The 19,357-nt window shown below is 64.7% G+C and overlaps 2 protein-coding genes across 5 annotated transcripts; both read right to left on the reverse strand.

Moving 5' to 3' along the window:
* Positions 1 to 75: 75 nt before the first annotated feature.
* On the reverse strand, positions 76 to 3,683 carry RSKR (ribosomal protein S6 kinase related). 4 transcript variants are annotated; one of them, XM_074595405.1, is made up of 12 exons: positions 3,614 to 3,683; positions 3,323 to 3,520; positions 2,567 to 2,650; positions 2,412 to 2,480; positions 2,170 to 2,239; positions 1,320 to 1,427; positions 1,106 to 1,146; positions 986 to 1,013; positions 791 to 880; positions 631 to 719; positions 448 to 558; positions 76 to 354 (listed from the first exon to the last, which is right to left on the reverse strand). In XM_074595405.1, exons 1-12 carry the CDS (start codon positions 3,668 to 3,670, stop codon positions 133 to 135), a joined length of 1,167 nt encoding a protein of 388 aa, XP_074451506.1. In that variant the 5' UTR covers positions 3,671 to 3,683; the 3' UTR covers positions 76 to 132. The 4 variants fall into 4 exon arrangements, with proteins under 4 accessions (XP_074451506.1, XP_074451505.1, XP_074451504.1 ...); XM_074595404.1 differs by having other exon boundaries at positions 791 to 895; XM_074595403.1 differs by having other exon boundaries at positions 3,323 to 3,671.
* Positions 3,684 to 4,246: 563 nt separating this feature from the next.
* On the reverse strand, positions 4,247 to 19,245 carry BLTP2 (bridge-like lipid transfer protein family member 2). The gene is made up of 39 exons (XM_074595087.1): positions 19,043 to 19,245; positions 17,713 to 17,842; positions 17,405 to 17,451; positions 16,960 to 17,122; positions 16,762 to 16,880; positions 16,351 to 16,411; positions 15,940 to 16,138; positions 15,682 to 15,805; positions 15,211 to 15,335; positions 15,058 to 15,125; positions 14,815 to 14,963; positions 14,460 to 14,578; positions 14,055 to 14,218; positions 13,650 to 13,914; positions 13,323 to 13,528; positions 12,061 to 13,156; positions 11,620 to 11,811; positions 11,326 to 11,528; positions 11,128 to 11,246; positions 10,834 to 11,054; positions 10,509 to 10,699; positions 10,324 to 10,423; positions 10,048 to 10,250; positions 9,365 to 9,659; positions 9,095 to 9,252; positions 8,771 to 8,977; positions 8,553 to 8,652; positions 8,188 to 8,370; positions 7,774 to 7,895; positions 7,539 to 7,694; positions 7,335 to 7,456; positions 7,069 to 7,249; positions 6,469 to 6,555; positions 6,255 to 6,365; positions 6,034 to 6,169; positions 5,694 to 5,818; positions 5,249 to 5,350; positions 5,009 to 5,143; positions 4,247 to 4,795 (listed from the first exon to the last, which is right to left on the reverse strand). The coding sequence occupies exons 1-39, from the start codon at positions 19,111 to 19,113 to the stop codon at positions 4,613 to 4,615; spliced, it is 6,738 nt and encodes a 2,245-aa protein (XP_074451188.1). The 5' UTR covers positions 19,114 to 19,245; the 3' UTR covers positions 4,247 to 4,612.
* Between the last annotated feature and the right edge of the window lie 112 nt (positions 19,246 to 19,357).

The raw sequence follows: 19,357 nt of genomic DNA on the forward strand, positions 1-19,357 counted from the left end.
TCCCGCGGGGAGAGGTACAGCGTTGGGGTGGGGGGGGACCCGGCCCAGCAGGGTCCGACCCGCTGCCGGGTTTTGGCGGGGGTGGGGGGGGGCATGTCCCTGAGCGATGCCGGGGTTCCCGGCCGCGGCGGCTCAGCCAGGCCAGGGCCGGCTCGGGGGGACGGCGAGGTCGCAGTCGAAGTCGGCGAAGGTGGCGGGGTCGGGTGGGGGCTGCTCGGGGGGACGGGGGGACACGGCCACCGCCACCGGGTCCTTCTGCAGCAGGTCGGCGTCGAAGGCCACCCCGCGGAAGAAGGGGTGGCCCTGGAAGTGGTGGAGGTAGCGCAGGCGGTACAGGGGGTTGTGGCACAGCAGCTGGGGACAGAGGGAGGACAGTGAGAGGTGGGAACTCCGACATCCAGCCTGGGGGGGCCAGTGGGGACCCCAACATCCCAGCCCGAGGGTTACCTCGGCGAGCAGCCGGGCCAGCGCGGGGCTGACCGTGGGTGGGCTCTCGTAGCTGCTCTGCTTGACACGCTCCAGCATGGCCACATGGTCCCCTGCCGGTGCCACGGGGAACTGGGGGGGCAGGGATTGAATTTAGGGGCTCCATGGGGTGCCCCTATTCCCCCTTGTCCCCCCGGTCCTCACCTCCCCGCTGGCCAGGGCGAAGAGCAGGACTCCTAGGGACCACCAGTCGGCTGCGTGGCTGTAGGGCCCCCCGCTCAGCACCTCCGGGGCTGTGGGGATGAGCGGGTGAGTTGCCTGGTGGGGCCGTGCCCCCCACCGCAGCCGCCCGCTGCCCCCTTACCCATGTACTGCAGGGTGCCGCAGATGGTGTGGGCTCGCTCCCCCCACTGCAGGTGCCGGGAGAGGCCAAAGTCAGTGAGTTTGAGGTGTCCTGTGGGGTGAGACACTGCGTGGGGGCCCCATGGAGGGGGCGTCCCTGTGGACCGGGCATCCCCACGGATGGGATGTCCCCACACCAGTGTCACCAGACTCTTACCTCTCTCATCCAGGAGGATGTTCTCCATCTGAAATGAGACAGGGACTAGTGTGGCCTCTCCATGCCAGGGGGGTTTGGAGACACCCCCCCTACAGCCCCCCAAGCCCCGCTGCCACCCACCTTCACGTCTCTGTGCACGATGCCCAGGTCGTGGAGATACACTGGGGAGAAGACGGAGTGGTCAGAGCGATGGGTCCCGTTCCTGCACAATGCCCACTGCCACCCCGCCGGCACCCGGCAGGCAGCTGCCCACCCCTCGGGACGGCTGACCCTGCCTGTGGGTCCCCATTGGTGGGGACAGGGGTGGCTGTCCCCAGCATGGTGGGCCACTCACCCAGCACCAGCACCAGCTCGGCAGCGAACAGGCGGATGGTGGCCTCGGCGAAGCGCCCGATGGCGCGCCACAGGGCATGCAGGTCTCCGGTGCTGCAGTAGGTGCACACTGCCGGGATGGTCGACGTGCTTTACCCATGGGCTGGCACAAGGGGCACGGGCACCGGGGCGGCACGGGCACGAGGGGCCAGGTGGGTCACTGGAGCCATGCACCAAGGTGACATGGGCACCAGGGCCATGTACCAAGGGGATGCAAACACCGGGGCCATAAGGCCAGCAAGGTGGCACAAGCACCAGGACCACACTCACACCGAGATGGCACAAGATTCAACATGGGCACCAGGACCACGTACTAAGGTGACATGGGCATGACTAAAGCAGCGTGGGAGCATGCGAGTACCCGGGACATGTACCATGGTGACATGGGCACCAGAGCCATGTGAATACTGGGAACACACAAGCATCAGGGCCACGTGAGCTCCAAGGTGGCACAGGCATCGTGGCCACGCAGGTACCAAAGTGACACAGTCCCCGGGGTCACACAGGCACAAACTATGTGGGCACCTAGGTGGCACGGCCATCAGGGCCACCAGGGCCAGGCAGGCACTGGGGCTGGGGCACCTCATTCACCCCCACACTGGTGCCCGCCCCACTGTGGCTCATCCCCATCCCTGTCCCCTCGGTCCCCGCGGTGGGAGCCAGCAGCTGAGCGTCTGGATCCCCGCGGGGCAGCGGGCAGCGCGGGGGGAGCGTGCGCGTGTGCGGGGACACGTGTGCGGGCGGCGAGGACACGTGCTTGAGCAAGGAGGGGGGGGAAGGCAGGGCGAGCCCACGGGCAGATGGTCACTCACTGATGAAGAGGTGGCGCTGGCCCTGCCAGCTGTCCCCCAGGCCGTGGACAAACGGGTGCCTGACCTGTCTCTGGGGACACAAAGCAGAGAGGGTGAGCGTCCCCTGGGGTGGGGGGGGCAGGGGGGACCGGGGATCCCACTCCTGCCACCCTCCCTCCTCATCCCCAGCAGCCTCCTGCCACCCCCACAACCACCCTGAACCCCTCCCCATGGGCTGGGGTCCCCCTTGGACCCCCCCTGACCTGGATGCTGACTTCTTCCTTGCACTGCTTGAGGGTGTCACGGCGCAGCACCTCCACTTTGGGCACGACCTGGGGGGGGTGGGGCGGGCGAGGGGCCATCAATGGGACCAGAGGCGGGCGGGACGCACCCCTGGACCCTAGGGTACAGCACCCACCTTGACGGCGCAGACCTTCTCCCGTCCACAGTCCAGCACTTTGAGGATGGTCCCGAAGGAGCCTTTGGCCACGAAACCCAGGATCTAGGGGCGGGGAGGGGGGAGCAGGGTCTGAGCACCCCACGGATGGGGGTGCTCAGGGTGGGACAGGGTGCGGGGTCCTGCGTGGGGCGGCACAGGGCACCCGAGGCAGGTGGTGGGGACACACGGGGACCAGGAGGACGCAATAGGGACCCCAGTGGGATGCAGGGGGACCCAGTATGGGGCACGTGGGGACGGGGGACAGGGACATGGGGACCCGAGCACGGCGGCTGTGGATGCCGGCAGGATGCAGCGGGACCGCGGTAGGGCGCACGGGGACTCCGGTAGGGTACAGAGGGACCCCGGTGGAACGCACAGAGACTCGACACGGGGCGCGGGGACCCGGCGGGGGTAGAAGGGGACCCGGTGGGACGGCCGGGGACGCCGGTAGGATGTGCAGGGACCCGACACAGCGTGCGGGGAGAGCCGGTAAGACGGTCGGTAGTCCCGGGACGGCGGCAGGGGATGCACGGACGGTGCGGGAGGACGCTCGGGGAGGATGTGCGGGGCGCTGGGGGACCCCGGTAGGACGTGTGGGGACCCCGCTACGGGGTGTGAGGCGACCCGTTAGGGCTCTCGGAGCTGCCGGGGCGGGATGAATCGGCGCTCCGGTAGGATGGTTGGGGACCCCGTTAGGAGGGTGAGACATTAGGGGGAGGGGGGCCGGGACGGCACCTTGAGCTGCTGCTGGCGGGCGGAGGGGCGGACGGGGAACTCCGGCAGGAAAAGCGAGACGAGCTGCGGCAGCGGCCAACCGGGCAGCGGCGGCTCCTCGGCGGGGCCCCGCGGGGCCAGGGCGAGCCCCGGTACCGGTACCGGTACCGACCCGGCGCGGCCCAGCAGCGCCCGCACCCACGACCCCACGGCGCGGCCCTGCGGAACCGGGGGCAGCGTCAGCGGGGCGGCGGCGGGGGGACGGGACCCCGGGGCGGTGAGGATCCCCGGAGCCGCCGCCGCCGCACGCACCTGGGGGGGCCGCACCGGAGCCGGGGCCGGGCCGGGGCCGCTGCTCGTTGCTCCCATCGCGGCGCCGCCCGGCCGCGCCCCGAGCCCGGTCCCCGGTAATCCGCCGCTTTACATAACCCCGCCGCCCCGCCCCGCCCCGCCCCGCCCGCCTGCGACCACCCCCAGCCCCGGGGCCGGGCACCGGGGCCGCCCCCCCCACCCCGCGCAACCCCCCTGCACCGGAGCTCGTCCTTGCACCCCGGGACACCCCACCCGTGACTGACACCCCCTCCCCGATTTCCGAGCAGGGCACACGCCCCGGGACCCCCCTTGCACACCTTGGGGTTTCCCCCTTCAACCACCCGTCGTCCCTTTGCATCCCACTTGCCGGACCCCGGCTCTGCGATACCGGCAGCCCCCGCTGAGTCCCGGGGCAGCCCCGGGCCCCGACAGGCTCGAGAAGGACGAGCACAAGGGCTGGGCCTGGGGACACGGAGGATGCCACCAGGGAGCCCCCGAAGCGGGTGTCCCCGGGGAAGGGCAGGGGGTGCAGTCGCAGGGTTTGGGGTGCTGCCGAGCCGAGAGGGGGGACAGCACCGAGTCTGGCACCGTGGCGTGAATGGGGAGGCAAGTAACGAGCCACTGACCCAAAGCTGTTCCAAATTAAAAACTCTTTATTTAAACTCTCTCTTGTTCCCCTTTCTCCCAGCCTGGAGCGATCCTGCTGCTGCGCCGAGCCCAGCATCAGCACAGCAGGGAGAGGGGAAGCTCACGGGAGCCCTTGGCACGGGGGTCTGCGCCCCATGAAGCGGCCCCCAGAGCACGCTGCACCCCACATCCCCGTGCTGCTGCACCCCTGCTCCACAGCGACAGGGCTGCCGAGGGCCTGCGGGCGGCTAACCCCTGCCTCGGGCATCGCCGCGCCGAGCAGCGTGGCCCCCCCGCCGCCATAGGGGTGGCCCCTCCGGAGCGGGGAGCACGGGGCATCCCAGTCCCTTCCCGGCCTGCCGGGTGCTGCCCTCATTTACGCCTGCCGAAAATCGATTTCTTGCTGGGATTCTTCTCGCCCACGCTCAGCCCGATGAGCAGACGCGCCTTCTCATCCTCCTCCTGCTGCTGGATGGTCCCGTCCGATTTGTTCTCCAGCTTCCCCCGGGCTTCCGCGCCCGCCGCTGGCTTCAGGCGTAGCTTCTCTTTGATCACCTGCCCCGGAATTTAGGGGGCTCAGCACCCCATGGCGGCACCCAGCCCCCTCAGCGTGGGTGAGAGCCTGAGCTGCTAAGCCAGTGTGGCTGCTTCCTGCGCTGGAGAATTTGCCACCCCCCCGTGGGGTTACCACCTCCATCCTGGGCAGAGCAGCTCTGGGAGCCTCCCCGCGAGCCGGAAGGAGGCACCACGGGATGGGGTCCCACCTACCTGTGCCACCAAGGCTTTGCGGCTGTCCCTCTTCACCGCCATGGCGAAGTCCAGCCACGTCCACGTGTTGTTGTGGTATTCCAGGCACGGCAGCACCAGGTTCAGGTCGCCCCAGTCCACGCTGTTCTTCTCGCCCTGCATGAGAGGGGTGTCAGGCAGCGTGGGACGATGCCCCAGGCCACCCCCAGCCAGAGGGGCTGTGCCCCGTCCCCAGCACACCCCGACCCACCGGCCCCGCACCTTGTAGCTGACACAGAGTGGCACCTGCGGGATCTTGATGTAGATGAAGGAGTTGTTCATGGCCGCGCGCTCCTTCATCTTGTCGATGTCATCCACAGGATGCTGGGGACAGAGCAGGAGCCATGAGCAGAAGGGAAGGAGAGGGGACACAGCCAGGAACCAGCGGGGAAGGGACAGCCGGGCACTAGGCCATGGCATTGCTTCACCGGGGAGAGGTGAGAGCTGCTCCGGCAGAGTGTAAGGAAAATGAGATGCTGCAGGGATCACATCAAGCGTGCAGGTGCTTGGTTGTAAAGGATGCAAATCCTCATGGTGGGAGGGAGCAGGAGAAACAGACAGGCAAGTGGGGGAGGACATGGTTGCCCAGCCCTTAAGCTGAGGGAAAACAGACGGGCTCCACAGCAGGGATCTCCCGCATTGCCCCCCTCAAGGCAGCAGCAGGTACCTCAGGCGCTTTTCGGAATGATCTTCTGACCCCTGACGTCCGATTCAGTCCCTGAGTGACTCCCTTCCCTGGGCCCAGCGAGTCATCAGCCACGATCAGCTGCCGCGGCTTCACCACGGGGATCCCTGGGACAAACAGGGCGGGAGGTGGTGGCTGGTGTCCAGCTGGGGGTCAGCCATGACCCAGATCCCCCCACAACGGCTCCCTGACCCCAGGGGAGACTACAAGTTCCTCAACACGTGGCCTGCCAGCAGCTGCCCACAGATCCTGGACAGGCAGCCAGAACCGCCTGGAGACATCCCTCAGGTGCCAGGTAGGAGGGTGACCACGAGCCTCTCACCTGTTGTCACCAGCTTGGACTTGTCTTCCTCATCCCCCACCTCCTCCTCCTCCACATTGCGGCCGGGGAAGAAGAAACCCATCATCCTGTGGAAGAACTGGTGGGTGAGCTGAATGGTGAGAGGTACCACGTTCACCTGCGGGAGAGAGGTGTGTCAGAGCTGGGCACATGCTGCCCACACCCCATGGGGACTCTGCCACCTCCCGGCGTGGCCCTGACACCTCAAAGTGCTCCTTGATGGAGATGCCTCCCACGGGCGGCCGGACTTTGCTGAAGATCCTCAATGCCAGCTGCCGGCCAGACTGGCAGGAGCTCTGGGGACGTAGCACCACCTGCAGGGAAGAGGTTGGGTGGCTGGGGTGAGGACAGGCCACCTTGGCCAGGCCACCCAGAGGTCCCCAGGGTGCAGGGCTGCTCCCTCAGGCTGCCACTTGCCTTATACACAGCGTTGGGCAGGAGGTTGTTCATCGTGACCCAGCCCAGTTCCAGCAGATGCTCCGCCGTGTCGTCAGATTTGTTGACCTGCGCGCACAGAGCAATAGAACTGTTGAGGTTGGAAGGGACCTTTAAGATCATCGAGTCCAACCATCAACCTGACTCTGCCAAAATCACCACTAACCCATGTCCCTCAGCACCACGCCTGCCCGTCTTTTAAATACCTCCAAGGAATGGCGACTCCACCACCTTCCTGGGCAGCCTGTTCCAGTGTTTGATAACCCTTTCGGTGAAGAAATTTTTCCTAATATCCATCCTAAACCTCCCCTGGCACAACTTGAGGCCGTTGCCTCTTGTCCTGACACTAGTTCCTTGGGAGAAGAGACCAACCCCTCCTGGCTATCCCCTCCTTTCAGGGAGCTGTAGAGAGCGAGAAGGTCTCCTCCAGGCTGAACACCCCCAGCTCCCTCAGCCGCTCCTCACAAGACTTGTGCTCCAGACCCCTCACCAGCTCCGTTGCCCTTCTCTGGACATGTTCCAGACCCTGCACATCCCAGGCCCCAGCTCAGGAGCTGTGGGTGCCACCGGCCGGCTCGGTACCTTGCTGTAGAGGAAGCGCTGGAGCTCCAGCTCGGCTATGCCCAGCTGCCCATCCTCCTCGGTCAGGCGCCAGCGTGCCTGGGCGAAGTAGAACTCAGTCCGCCGTGCCACGCTCACGTCCTCCGGCTGCTTTCGCAGCTCCATCTTGTTGGCTCGCTGCAGCTGGAAGTCCTTGAAGCACCTGCAAGCAGAAAGGGGAGCGCTGGGATGTGGGACCCCTGGAATAAGGGGGACACAAGGCTGGGGAAGCCAGACATGGCCCCTACCTGATCAGTATGTTCAGCTCCTCGCTCTCCAGCTGCAGGTCAGCTTTCTCCTGGCTCAGTTGCTGCTGCAGCCTGTGGTTGAGGTCGAGCAGGCTCTCGTTTTTGCTGTCGTCCTGCAGGGACTGAAGGACAGACGAGCCTCAGCAACTTCTGCCCCGGAGCAGGGATCCTGCGGAGCCAGGCCCCGCCTGGATGCGGGCTCACCTTCACGTTGGAGTACATCTGCTTCTCCAGCTGCCGGATCTGGGCCACGTGCTGCCTCACGGCTTCTTGCAAGTGTAGGATACTGCTACGCTGCTCCTCAGGGTTGCTGGAAATTTCCAGCTGGAAGCGCACCCGTTGTTTCTTCTCACTGTGCTCCTGGACACAGGGATAGGGGAAGGTTAGAATTGCCCTGTGTGCAGTTAAGTGACACAGTGACCTGAAGCCTCGCAGGTACCTTGCGTTTGGGTTCCACGTGCAGCAGCAGGTTGTTGACTATGTCAAGGATCATGGCATACTGCGCGGGGTTGGTGGAGATCTCCAGGTCGTGGTGGATCAATGTGAACGTATCCACTGCTCCTGTGGGGACGCACAAGGGGCAAGTAGGGCCTCAGCATGGCCAGAAACAGACACATGTGGGGTCCAGCCAGAGATGGAGAGGAACGGGGAACGAGCCAAGGTGGCTCCGGTGGCTCCAGCAGGCACAGCATGTCCAGCATCATCTGGTGCACCACCACGTGTCTGTGGACCCCTACTGTATGCACCCCTCTGATCTCAGCAGGGCCAAGACAGACCATCCCTGGATTCAGCTGGCACCCGTGGGTCAGCCCAGAGCTCTACCCCCTGCAACACACTGCCTGGAGGTACTCACCCTCCTGCTTCTTCAGCAGATCCTCCTTCTCCTGGTTGGCAGGAGTCTCGGGGGGCTTTATCTGCGTGGCCAGCTCGGGGTCGATGTCATGGCTGTAGCTGATATAGTACATGCGGCAGCTGCAGCGAGAGATGATCCTCTGCACCTGCTGGGTCTGCTGGGCTTCTGAGGGCTGGTTCCAGTCTGGGGACAGGCAGGGGGGCCAAGGTCAGAGTACCATGTTCTGGCACTTTAGGGACCCCATGGCACAGGGCTCAGAGCATCAGCCAGCTTCTGGAGCCATCCAGGGACAGGGATGCTCTCAGCTTGGGGGCACACGCGAGCGGGTTTGGGGTAGGCAAAGCAGCCAGCTCTGCGGGCAGTACCTGTGGTGGTGCTGACCATGCCCCCCACCGCCTGCCCGCTCTCCATCAGCTCCTGCACCGAGTCCAGGCTCCGTTGCCGATGCTCCTCAATATTTTTCACCTGGGTACACAAAGAGGCACTGCTGGCTGTCCCTGCTCTCCCTGCCCTGGCCAGGGCACTGGCAGTGCCGCCTGTCCCCCAACACAGCTCACCTATCACAGCCCCCCCAGCCGCTCACCTCCAGCCAGAGCTGCCCGTGCTCCCTCTCGGTGGGGCCACTCTCCGTCGTGGCGAAGTACTGCATGCCATCCAGCAAGCAGGTCCAGGACGTCTTCTGCTTCAGCGTGTCACCGTACCAGGCAGGGTGGTGCTGGCACTGGAGCAGCTGAGCCTTCGCAGCGGACACAATCACGCAGCCCTCCGTCTCCGCACCGCGCAGCACCATCTGCGAGGGGAGAGACCCTGGGGGTCAGACCAGCCCTTGTGGGGCAGGCACAGCCCCCCCGCAAAGCCGTGGGGAGCGGAGAGCGTGGGGACAGGCAGGGTGGCCGAGGGCAGGTACCTGGCAGTTGACCAGCTCGATGAGGCAGTTGCGGTTGTAGATGTCGTCGGTCTGGCAGGCGGCGATGCCGCACAGCTGCTCGCTAGCCCCCGACTCCTCCTCCGTGAAGACCACGAACTTGTCCGTCTCCTCAATGAGCTTCTGCAGCATGTAGGCCCCTGAGGAAGGAGAAAGGGTCAGCGTGAGGCTGTGGGGGGCTGGCTGGGGGTGACAGGGTGAAGGCAGGCATGGCTTTGGGTTTCCCGTTGTCCCCCTCCTTGCTGTGCTCACCCCCCGAGGAGGCTCTCTCAGGACGGCCGCTGGTGATGGGAGCGGTCACTCTGGCAGGGACGGAGTGAGCAGAGAGTGGGCCCCGCTTCAGCTTTTTGGCTTGCAGCTGCGTGTCGATCTTCAGCCCCTTCAGGGCCTCGGTGGACAGGTTGCGCTTGAGCACAGCCGCTTTCTTGTAGCCGTCGTAGAGGCCGAAGGCGATGTCCCGGTTGGTGGTGGTCCAGGACGCTCGCAGGTCCACCAAGTGCAGCTGGTGCGTGTGGAAACCATCGTCCCCATCCCGCAGGGGCAGCTCCTGGGCACAGAGGGTCAGAGCCTCAGCACGGCAAAGCCACCCCCTGCCCCTGCCCACGGGCCTCAAACACAAGGGCTGGGAGCCCTGCCAGTCCCTGCAGGCAGGGTATGGGAACCAGAGCCTGGGGGACAACCCCAGAGCCCTCAGCAGGGACCCATTCCAGGGACACTGTGGCTGGAACAGGACATCCTTTTGGCCAGGCACTTGGGAGACCAGAGGCCCTGCAGATCTGTCTCCTCTCCAGCCAAATCCCTCCCACATTGCACCCAAAGACCGAGGTCCCCTTGTCCCAGGGGGATGCCATCAGGCCAAGACCGAGGTCCCCTTGTCCCAGGAGGATGCCGTCAGGCAGCGCAGGCTGCCATGCCCTACGTGTTTGCAGTGGTACCTCCTCAGCCGTGCGGTTGCTGTGCCGCTGGTAGGTGAGGGAGGACAGGCTCAGCAGATGGGTTTTCTTCACCAGGGTGTCGAGCCGGTGATCAGCATTCTCATCGCAAGTGGAGGCCATGAGGTGCACAGTGACCTGGCTCAGGTCGCTCACCATCTGCGTGATGCTCCACTCCGAAATGAGGCGTCGCATCACTGTGCCGGCTGGGGGACAGGGAGAGGGGTCAGCCAGGGCCCTGCCCTGCGTGGAAGAGGTGGCAGCAGGGTCCCCGCTCACCTTGTGGGATAAGCCGCTGGGTGCCGCGAGTGAAGATGTGCCCCTGGCAGCACTCCACCTGGATCCCCCGCTGCTGGGCAAAGGAGGCCCAGTAATGCACCTGCGAGGGAGCAGAGAGCAGAGGTTGAGAGCCCAGCACAGCCGGAACGGGGAGGTAAAACTGCACCCCCACTCCCAGGACTTGCCTGCAGCCGGGGGAAGAGCGCAGTGTAAGAGAGCTGCTTGTAATGCTGCCCCAGCTTCTTCTTACTGGGTTTCATGTTGTTGAAGAGCTTCCCGCGGCAGATGGGGCGCGTCACGCTGGTCCAGGTGGCCCAGAAGTTCTGCATCCAGCGGAGGGTGCTGCTGTAGAGCAGGATCCGGGGCTGGGAGTGCTCTGAGAATATACTCGCCGTCAGCCAGCGCTGCGGGACAGGAACACGGCAGCACCCAACCCAGGACCGATAAGGATCACCAAAACCAGCAAGCCCTGCCCTGGCCCCAAGGGATCCCCGGGGCGCTGTCACCCACCCTCACTGGGACGCGTCAGGTCCATCCGGATGGAGAGGTTGAGGTTCTCGGAGCGGAAGGCACGGTAGGAATCGTATTGTTGCCCCACTGGCACCTCGGGTAGGAACTCAGGGGAGCGCAGCACCACGCCGTGGTGGTCATGGGGGTTCCCGTGGCACAGCCACTGAAGGTCCAGGGTCATGCACAGGTCGGGGAGGTGCAGGAAGCAGCAGTCATCATACCTGAACAGGGAAAGCGTCCCCGGTTGCCCCACAGCACTGGTGTCAACCCCCATGCTCCAGGGCCCACACTCACTTGGAGGCTGTCCGGACGTTGATGTCCAGGTTGCCCTTGAAGACGAACTGCCCAGGCTTCCAGTGGAAGGAGAGGTGGCTCCACTCCCAGTGCATGTTCTCCGTGGTGTTGTAGGGGTCCTGTAAGGACAAGTGAAAGGAGAGGCAGGTGTGAAGCAGCCCCACACCATGCTCTGCTCCCTACCTCGGCGGCACCCACCTCGGTGGCCAACTGGTGCAGGTTGGCCTGTTCGATGTCCATGTGCCAGTCCCCGTGGAAGAGAAGGCGGCTCTTGTCCCACCAGGGCAATGGGGCGCTGGGGTCCTCTGAGGGCTTGGTGAGGAGATCCACGCACTGGCCGATCAGGGTCCAGGCTGGGTCCCAGCAGGGCCCCCACACGATGGTGTACTGGGAGATCTCCGCTGGGGACAGAGGTTGGCTCAGCCCTTTGCATGTCCCAAGCAATGCCTTCCCCACCCCAGCACAGAGTCCCCCTGCCCCTCCAGCTCTTACAGTGGAAGTCGTGGTAGAACTTCAAGGGTGGCATGTTTCTCTCCACCGTCGCATCCCCCCAGGGCAGACCCAGCTTCAGGACCTGGCGGCGCCGGGAGCAGGCCTGGCCGCACTGCTCAGCTCCGATCAGCCGGCCTGAGAGCTGCCAGTTCCGGATCTCAAAGAGGTAGCGAGGGTAGTCACGGATCCGCACTGTGGGGCAGAGAAAGGCCTGAGACATGGGGCAGCAAAGGGACACTGCACCACTCCCACACTCTGGGCCATGGCAGGAGTCACTGTCCTGTCACCTCTCTGCTTCCTTCTCACTCCCTCAAACCTCCATAAACCATTTCCGCTGCTCGGTTACACATCTTGCGATGCCAGCATGCCCCTGTCCTGGAAGCCCAGGCTACACAGCCACAGTGCTGTCCTTCACAGGCACCCTCACACGAAGCAACTCACCAAAGAAGCTGCTAACTTTGCCCTTCATCATGCGGCACCACTGGGTCACCAACTCCAGACTCTCGGGGGGGAAGGGGCTGACACTGTCCAGGTCCCTCATCTGCTCCAACACATGCTCCGTGCCATGGAAGGACTCATCGGCCATGGCCACCAGCTCCAAGTGGGCCACGGTCCAGGTGAGGAGGGCCCTCCGCATTGGTGTGTTGGCATAGAGGCGCCGTGAGCGCTGGATGTAGATCTCGATGTTCTTCTTCTCCAGCGAGGCATAGAGCTCCTCGATCTTGCGGGCAGGAAGCAGCTCGCCGTGCTGCTTGCGCAGCGCAGCCACCTTGGCGTCCAGCAGCTGCAGACGCTTGGCGCTCTCCTTGCTCTCGTCCTTCATCAGCTCGTAGTTGTCTCGTAACTTGACCTCGAAGACGTCATCCAGGAAGACCCAGGAGAAGTGTGTCACTTTGAGCAGGAGGTCGGGGGGCAGCGCCTTGCTGGCAGGGTGGCCACGCCGGTGCAGGCCTTTAAGCCACTTTTGCACACCCACGGCAGCGTCCAGCGTGCGGGAGAAATCGTACTGGTAGGGGAACTCAATGGTCACGCTGGCAAAGGAGAAGGCCCAGCCGCGGTTACGGAGGGTGCGGAGGGTGGGGAAGGCGCAGCGGTGCAAGATGACCTCCTCCAGCTCTGGCAGCAGCTTCACCTCCACCTCCTTGAAGCTGAAGATGCTGTGCCCATCAAAGCCGGCGGCCAGCTCGGGGCAGTAGCTGTGCAGGGCACCGCCGTGCCAGCTCACAGAGGTCCTTTCGGCAGCCAGGCTGATGTAGTTGGCCTCAGAGACAAAGGCTGTGAGCTTGGCAGAGCTCAGCTCCAGGGACAGGGACAGGAGTCTTTTGGGGGGGGTCCCATCTGATTGTGGGGCTCCCGATGTTTCAGCAGGGGTGGCCGGGTGGGACACTGGGCTCTCTGCGGGTAGGGAGGGAGGTGTCCCGTGGCCAAGAGCGCTCCGCAAGGCTTCATGGCACTGCAGGGTTGCCAGGGTGTGATGGTACAAGTGCATGTGGTCGGGCGGGCTCCACAGCACCGCCAGCCCCTCGCCGCACTGCACCTACAGCAGAGAGAGTGAGCAGGCACCAAGTCACTGCCAGGTCCAGAAGAGCACGGCCCCGTTCTCCTCCCCATCACCTTTCAGTGCCAACCAATCCTCCCCCTGCCCCAGCCATCCCAGTTCCCACCAGTACAGGATAAAGCAGAGACCCAAGACCCACACCAACCTCCAGGGAGCGGATGCTGCTGTGGTAGGTGACAGAGAGCATGGAGAGGTTGGCCACCGGGTTGGGGATGGCAGGAGCTTTGCAGCAGGGCTGCATCTTCTCCGTGATGCTCTTCACCAAGGCCAGCACCATGCCCTGGACGCTGACCGTGCAGCTCTCGGCACTCCCCAAGACGGTCAGCGTGTCCAGCCGCAGCTCCAGGGCGCCTAGAGAGATGGCACGTCAGTGCTGCAGCCACGGAGGAGACACGCCAAGACATGCCAGGTTCCTCTGACCGCAGGGGCTCTTCCAGGACAGCCATCTGGGATGAGCCTGGATGCTACTTACCCACCAGGGCCGAAAGTGTGAAAAGGTTCACATCCTCCACCTTCAGATCCACCTTCCAGAGCAGCCCCCAGGGCTCGCTTGAGGCAGAGGGTGGCTGCTTGGCAAGCTCAGCTCCGCTGGGCCGCAGGCAGAACAGGGGCAGGACCCTGGCCAGGCACTCGGTGCAGGTGTCCGATGACTCCACTTGCAACCCCCGGATGGTGCAGTCCAGGAAGAGCGTGTCCGACTGGGCACTGGACATGCCCAGAGGCTGGTTGTAACTGCCCTGCAGGACAAACAAGACGATCACTCTCAGGTTGCAGGATGTCCCCATACCACCACACATCCAGGTGCCATCCACACAGAGCTGTGGACAGCTAGCTCCCCCCTGAGAGCCACCCCTCACCCCCTCAGCTCGCCCTTCACCTGCAGGTTGAAGGAGTCGAGGATGAGGGCTTCTCCCCACACGTGCATGTTGGGAGGATGCGGGGCACGCTGGATGTGCGAGTCATTGCCCACACGCCAGCAGAGATGATCCACGGCTAGCACCGCTCGCTGGTGCACGCTCTGCGGCCGCAGGTGCTGGTAGTCTGTGGGCAAAGAGAAGCAGGGGAGTGCAGAGAGGGCTTGCTGCCGCCTGCTCTGCTGCCCCCAAACAGAACAACCCACACACAACCACGCAGAGGTCCACAGCCCCGGGCCAGACACAGATGTGGGCAAGCACAGTGGCGGCACAGCCCTCCCCATTCCCATCCTGGCGCCCCTCTGGCAGAGCCACCAACCCCCAAGAAGAGCCCAGCAGCCACCCTGGTGCCAGCTGCCAGCCCGTACCTGCAGAGATGGAGTTGAAGCCCAAGGCGAAGGGTGGCGTGTCCCCCAGCTGCACTGACACGTTGACGTTGGACAGCGAGGCACTCAGGATGATGGGCGCTATGATTTGGGGATAACTCCTGCGTGGGACAAGGAGGGACGGGCTGTTACTGGAGAACTGCCAGGGAGCAGGCTCAGAGGGATGCCCTTTTCACAGCGGTCCCCAAAACGCTCACCACCCTCTGTATCAGCCTCCCCATCCCATGGGCTGCGCAGAGGGTAGAGAAGGTGCTGGGTGCCCAGGCACCCTGCCAGAGCATGGCAGGCGAGAGGAAACAAGCTGCAATAACAGCAGCCGCGCTGAGGCCGAGTTTACCTTCCCTTGTGCCCTTGGCTGGGGACAGGCACTGCCTGGCACCTGTATTCCTGTGCCAACAGGCCCAGCCAGTGCGAAAACTCTTGGTGGCGGTAGTGGATGATGCAGGTATTGAGCAGCACAGCAGCCGAAAGGTCAATGGCTGTGACCTAGAGCAGGGAGAGGGCTGGGTGGCAAAAAGCTCATGCCAGGAGCCAAACCAGCCACCCCCGGGGGACAGGAGCGTGCCCAGCGCTCGCTCACCTGCACGCTGGTCTTCAGGGAGTTGAGGCACACGATGCGCTGGCGGCTCTGGGACAGGAGAAGGCCATCTGGGGAAAGAGAGGAGCAAAAGTGAGGGGTGGCGGAGGGCAGTGATGGCAGCCCTGTCCCATGGGCGCCCTCCTGGCTACTTGCCCTCCAGATGGAGGTCTACACTCATTTGGTCCAGGTCTGAGGTGGGCGTGAAGTTGCGCAGCGGGATCTGCTCCTCTTCACGCTGATATAGAAACTGCAGCAGCTTCAGGCTCCAGGTGAGGTGCCTGTAAGGAGGAGGAGGGAATCGCTGCCAGAAAGGAACTGCATCATCATGTCCTCCGTCTCCCCGTCTCTCATCCCCAGCTGACCGGCAGGCTGGCGCAGACAGAGACACCAGCCAGCGCCCAGCTGCAGCCCAGCCCAGCGCTCTCATCCCATCAGCAGAGGATCCCATCAGGCTGTCCTACTGCAGAACAAGCTCACACGCCTTCCTCCTTCCCCAAGAGCCCGGCCCCAGGCCAAGCTCAGTCCTTCCCTCTGGCAGAGCAGGGGGTGGGCAGGGAATTGGCACAGCTGTCCCCAGGTCCCTGTCCCCAGCGCTGACTGGGGCTAAGACAGCCTCCTCCTCACCTCTTCTGGCTGTTCATAGACAGCACCACGCTGGTGTTCTCCAGCTTCACCTCCACCCTCCTGGGGATGAGCTGCAGCGTGTCCCTGCTCAGCAGAGACAGAGACTGCGGGGGGTCCCCCGATCCTGGAGAGGGACACACAGAGTCACAGGAAGGCTCTTGCCCAGACCCCCACACCTTGCAGTGGGCGGCAGTGGCAGCACAGCCAAATCCCTCTGGCTCCAGGGCAAGTATGCCAGTCCCTGTCCCCATCCCTCACCTGCGCTGGCCTGTTTTCCCGCACTGCTGCGCTGGGCTCCGGCAGTGACACGGCGCAGCAGCGGGCTGCAGAAAAGCCCTTCATGCAGCTCTGCCTGCAGGGTCCGGACACGCAGCCTGACACCCGCCAGCCGCCGCTTGCTGCTGATCTCCAGCGAGAGGGAGAGCGCCAGGGCCAGCTCTGCCAGGCAGGTGTCATCCTGTACGGGGACACGGGCAAGGAGTGCACAGGGAGTGACCCAACTCCCTGCCGGTGGATGCTGCAGGTGAAGCGCTGGGCACAGCACGGAGCCCAGAGCCTTGCAGGAGCCTTGCAGCATCGCCCAGATTTGGGGATGTGCTGGAACAGGTCCTTGGGATGTCCCAGTGCCCAGGCCCACAGCGTTGAATTTCCCTCTTCCCCAGCACTCACCAGCTGGCTGCTGCGGAGCACTTTGCTGTTCACCTTCGTCAGGCTCACCTCGCAGGTCAGGCTGGGGAGAGCGGAGAACAGATAGGGGCTGCGGGCCCTGCTGCCTCCAAACCAAGCCCCCTGTCCTCTCTTTTCTGTGGGACACAGGGACCCCAAGTCCTCCCAAAAGCAGAGCGCACCCTAACTCCATGCACAGCGCAGCAACACATAATTTGGAGAACAAAAAACTCGAGCTTCCCGTGAAGGGAAAAGGCACCAGGAGGTTAATGTGTCACATCACAGGTGACATGGGATGCTGCTGAGCAGGATGGAGAAAGGTGAGACACCAGGTTGGGGTCAGAGGAGCCTCCCTGTTCCCTGGGACTCAGGGCCGGGCTGCATAAGCAGAGCAGGGCACGAGCACAGCGTTACCTCTTCCCATCGCCATTCAGGAGAAGACGGGTCTTGCTGGCCTGGATGTGCCAGAGAGACTCTGAGGTGGCCACGTGCAGAACCATGATGTTAATGGAGTCCATGTGGATGGAAAAGAGCTGGGGGGAAGGCGCTACCATGAAGAATGTCCGAGAGCAGCGCAGCCCACAACAGCCTCTCACCAAGCTAGTGCCTCACCTGGCTAAGAAGCCTCAGCAGGGAGGGTTTCAGAGTCAGGTCTGCTCTGCTTTCGTTTCCATCATCTTCTTTGGGAGCCTCCGGGATGGACGGCTGGAACCCAGGGCCCTTCTGGAGATCTGTGCGGATTCGCACCTCGCCAAAACACAGCTCAAAGTAGCGCCTGTAGGAGAACAGCAAGGGCAACTTCTACAAGAGCTCGCACATGGCACACCCGGCCCCATCACCAGGGATGCTCCCCTCCTTGGGGACAGGCAGGACCAGCATAAGGGCATGTACAAGACACTGCCACCTCAAAAAAAGAGTGATTCACTCCCACACAGAGCAGACCATGGGGAAACAGGGACTGGAGAAAGGTGCAAAGGCAGCAGAACCAGTCAGCAGGGCCAGGGATGAGCCAGACCCCCCAAGCGAGCGGGGAGGAAGCTGGGGTGGGGGTACGTACGGCAGCTCCCGGCTCAGTTTACTGGAGATCCAGACGTTGTCAATCTCCTGCAAGGATGCACAAGTAGGTCAGAGAAAAAACAACCTGCCTCTGCCCTGTGATGCTCATCCCACTGCTCCTGCTCCTCTCCCAATGCCTGTCATCATGCAGGGAGCAGCCAAAAACCCCAAGTTTGGCCATGGGAGGAAGGGCCTGGCACCAGCTCTGGGGCTGCACGACAGGAGCTTGGCTGCAGGGACTTGCTGCCAGCCTGGAAGTGACCGCAGCCGCCCTGTCCGCCAGCGACCGCCCCTCGCCTGGGTACCCACCACAGTCTGCTGCTCCTGCTGGAACTTGAGGCTGACGTTCTGGGCCCAGAAGAAGCCGAAGGAGCCGATCTTAAGCTCCGCATGAAGCTTCTGCCGGCACCAGGTGACGGCCAGGCGACACGCCAGCCACCTGCGGGGACAGGCGGACGGCCAGGGTCAGCCTCCCCGCTGGGGCTGGGGACCCTCTTTGCCCTTCGAGCGCCAGCTCCAGCACCCACAGCTGGATGGGAGCTCCCAGGGCCCGGTCCTGCCACCATGGGTGCCCCAAATTGGGGCAGAGACCCTGCAGAGTCACCCCCCCCACAAGCCCTGACACCCACCCCCCCAGCCCCGAGAGCCCCCTTTGATCCCCACACCACCCTGACACCCTATGCCCACACCATGCCCTGGACTCCTGGAAGCCCCCAAGCCCCTGACACCCCCCCCACCCAGCCCCATGGGCCCTCCCAAACCCCCACGGGCCCCCCATGCCCTACACTTGCTCCCCACAGCCCTAGGACCCCCCCAAACACCTGCAGGCTCCCCCCCACACCCTGACACCTCTCCCCCAGCCCTGTGAGCCCCCCCAAACTCCTGATGCTCCCTCAAGTCCTCGTTGTCCCCCTTAACCCCTGCTGCCCCCCCCACCCCAAACCCCCGACACCTCACCCTCAGCCGTGTGGGTCCCCCCACGCCCTGGCAGCCTCCCCACAGCCCTATGGTCCCCCCCATGACTCCTGTGGGCCCCTCCCACCCCTGAAAATACCCCAGGCAGACCAGTCACCCCCTTAAACCCCCTACGCATCCTGAGATCTCCCCGACGCCCCATTGCCAGCCCCATGGGCCCCCCCTTCACCCTTGTGAGCCCCCCCCACCCCAGTAGAGCCCCCCACCCAAACACCTGCAGGCCCCCCAAACCCCCCTGACACCCCACTGCCAGCCCCATGCCCCTACCTTCACCCTTGTGAGCCCCCCCAAATGCCTGTGGGCCCCCAAGACCCCACGACACCCCACAGCCAGCCCCGTGGGCCCCTCCTTCACCCTTGCGAGCCCCCCCCAAACGCCTGCAGGCCCCCAAAAACACCTGACACCCCACTGCCAGCCCCATAGGACCCCCCTTCACTCTTGCGAGCTCCTCCCCCCCCAGCAGAGCCCCCCCCAACCCCCTGACACCCCACCGCCAGCCCCGCGTGCCCCCCAACCTCTGCGCCCCCCCTCCAGCTCTGTTACCCCCCCCCAAGCCCCTGCGGCCTCCCCTACGCCCCTGTCACCCCACTGCCAGCCACCCCCCCCCCAGCTCCATCACCTCCCGAACCCCCGCGGACCCCCCCCCCACGCTCCAGGCCCTGACCGCGCCAGCAGCCCGGCGAGCAGCGCGACGACGACGAGGCCGAGCAGCACGGCGGGCAGCGGCGGCGGCATGGCGGCCCCCGGCCCCGGGGGGGGGTGTCCGTGCCCGTGTGTGTGTGTGTGCGCGCGCGTCCGTGTGCGTGTGTGTGTGTGTGTGTGTCCCCCCCCAGCCCCGGTACCGCCGCCGCCGCCGCCCCGGGGCCAACCGCCCGCGCACCCGGAGTGGCGGTTGGGCGGGGCGGGGCCGGGCCGGCGGCGGCGGGGCCGAGCGGCGACTTTCCCGGAGTTGAGAGGCAGCGGCAGCGCCCCGCCGGGG

Source organism: Larus michahellis, chromosome 7 (genome assembly GCF_964199755.1).
Source record: "Larus michahellis chromosome 7, bLarMic1.1, whole genome shotgun sequence".
Taxonomy (NCBI): Eukaryota; Metazoa; Chordata; class Aves; order Charadriiformes; family Laridae; genus Larus; species Larus michahellis.

What these genes read in the sequence shown, in the direction of transcription:
- RSKR (XM_074595402.1), bottom strand. Translation starts at nt 3,670, where the DNA reads ATGGGAGCAACGAGCAGCGGCCCCGGCCCGGCCCCGGCTCCGGTGCGG. An exon ending in CCAGCGCCACCTCTTCATCA is followed by an intron (nt 1,428 to 2,169) that starts GTGAGTGACCAT and finishes CCATCCCGGCAG; the next exon opens with TGTGCACCTACTGCAGCACC. An exon ending in CATCCTCCTGGATGAGAGAG is followed by an intron (nt 896 to 985) that starts GTAAGAGTCTGG and finishes GCCCCCACGCAG; the next exon opens with TGTCTCACCCCACAGGACAC.
- BLTP2 (XM_074595087.1), bottom strand. Translation starts at nt 19,113, where the DNA reads ATGCCGCCGCCGCTGCCCGCCGTGCTGCTCGGCCTCGTCGTCGTCGCG. An exon ending in CACACTTTCGGCCCTGGTGG is followed by an intron (nt 13,529 to 13,649) that starts GTAAGTAGCATC and finishes CCATCTCTCTAG; the next exon opens with GCGCCCTGGAGCTGCGGCTG. An exon ending in GCAGCATCCGCTCCCTGGAG is followed by an intron (nt 13,157 to 13,322) that starts GTTGGTGTGGGT and finishes TCTCTGCTGTAG; the next exon opens with GTGCAGTGCGGCGAGGGGCT.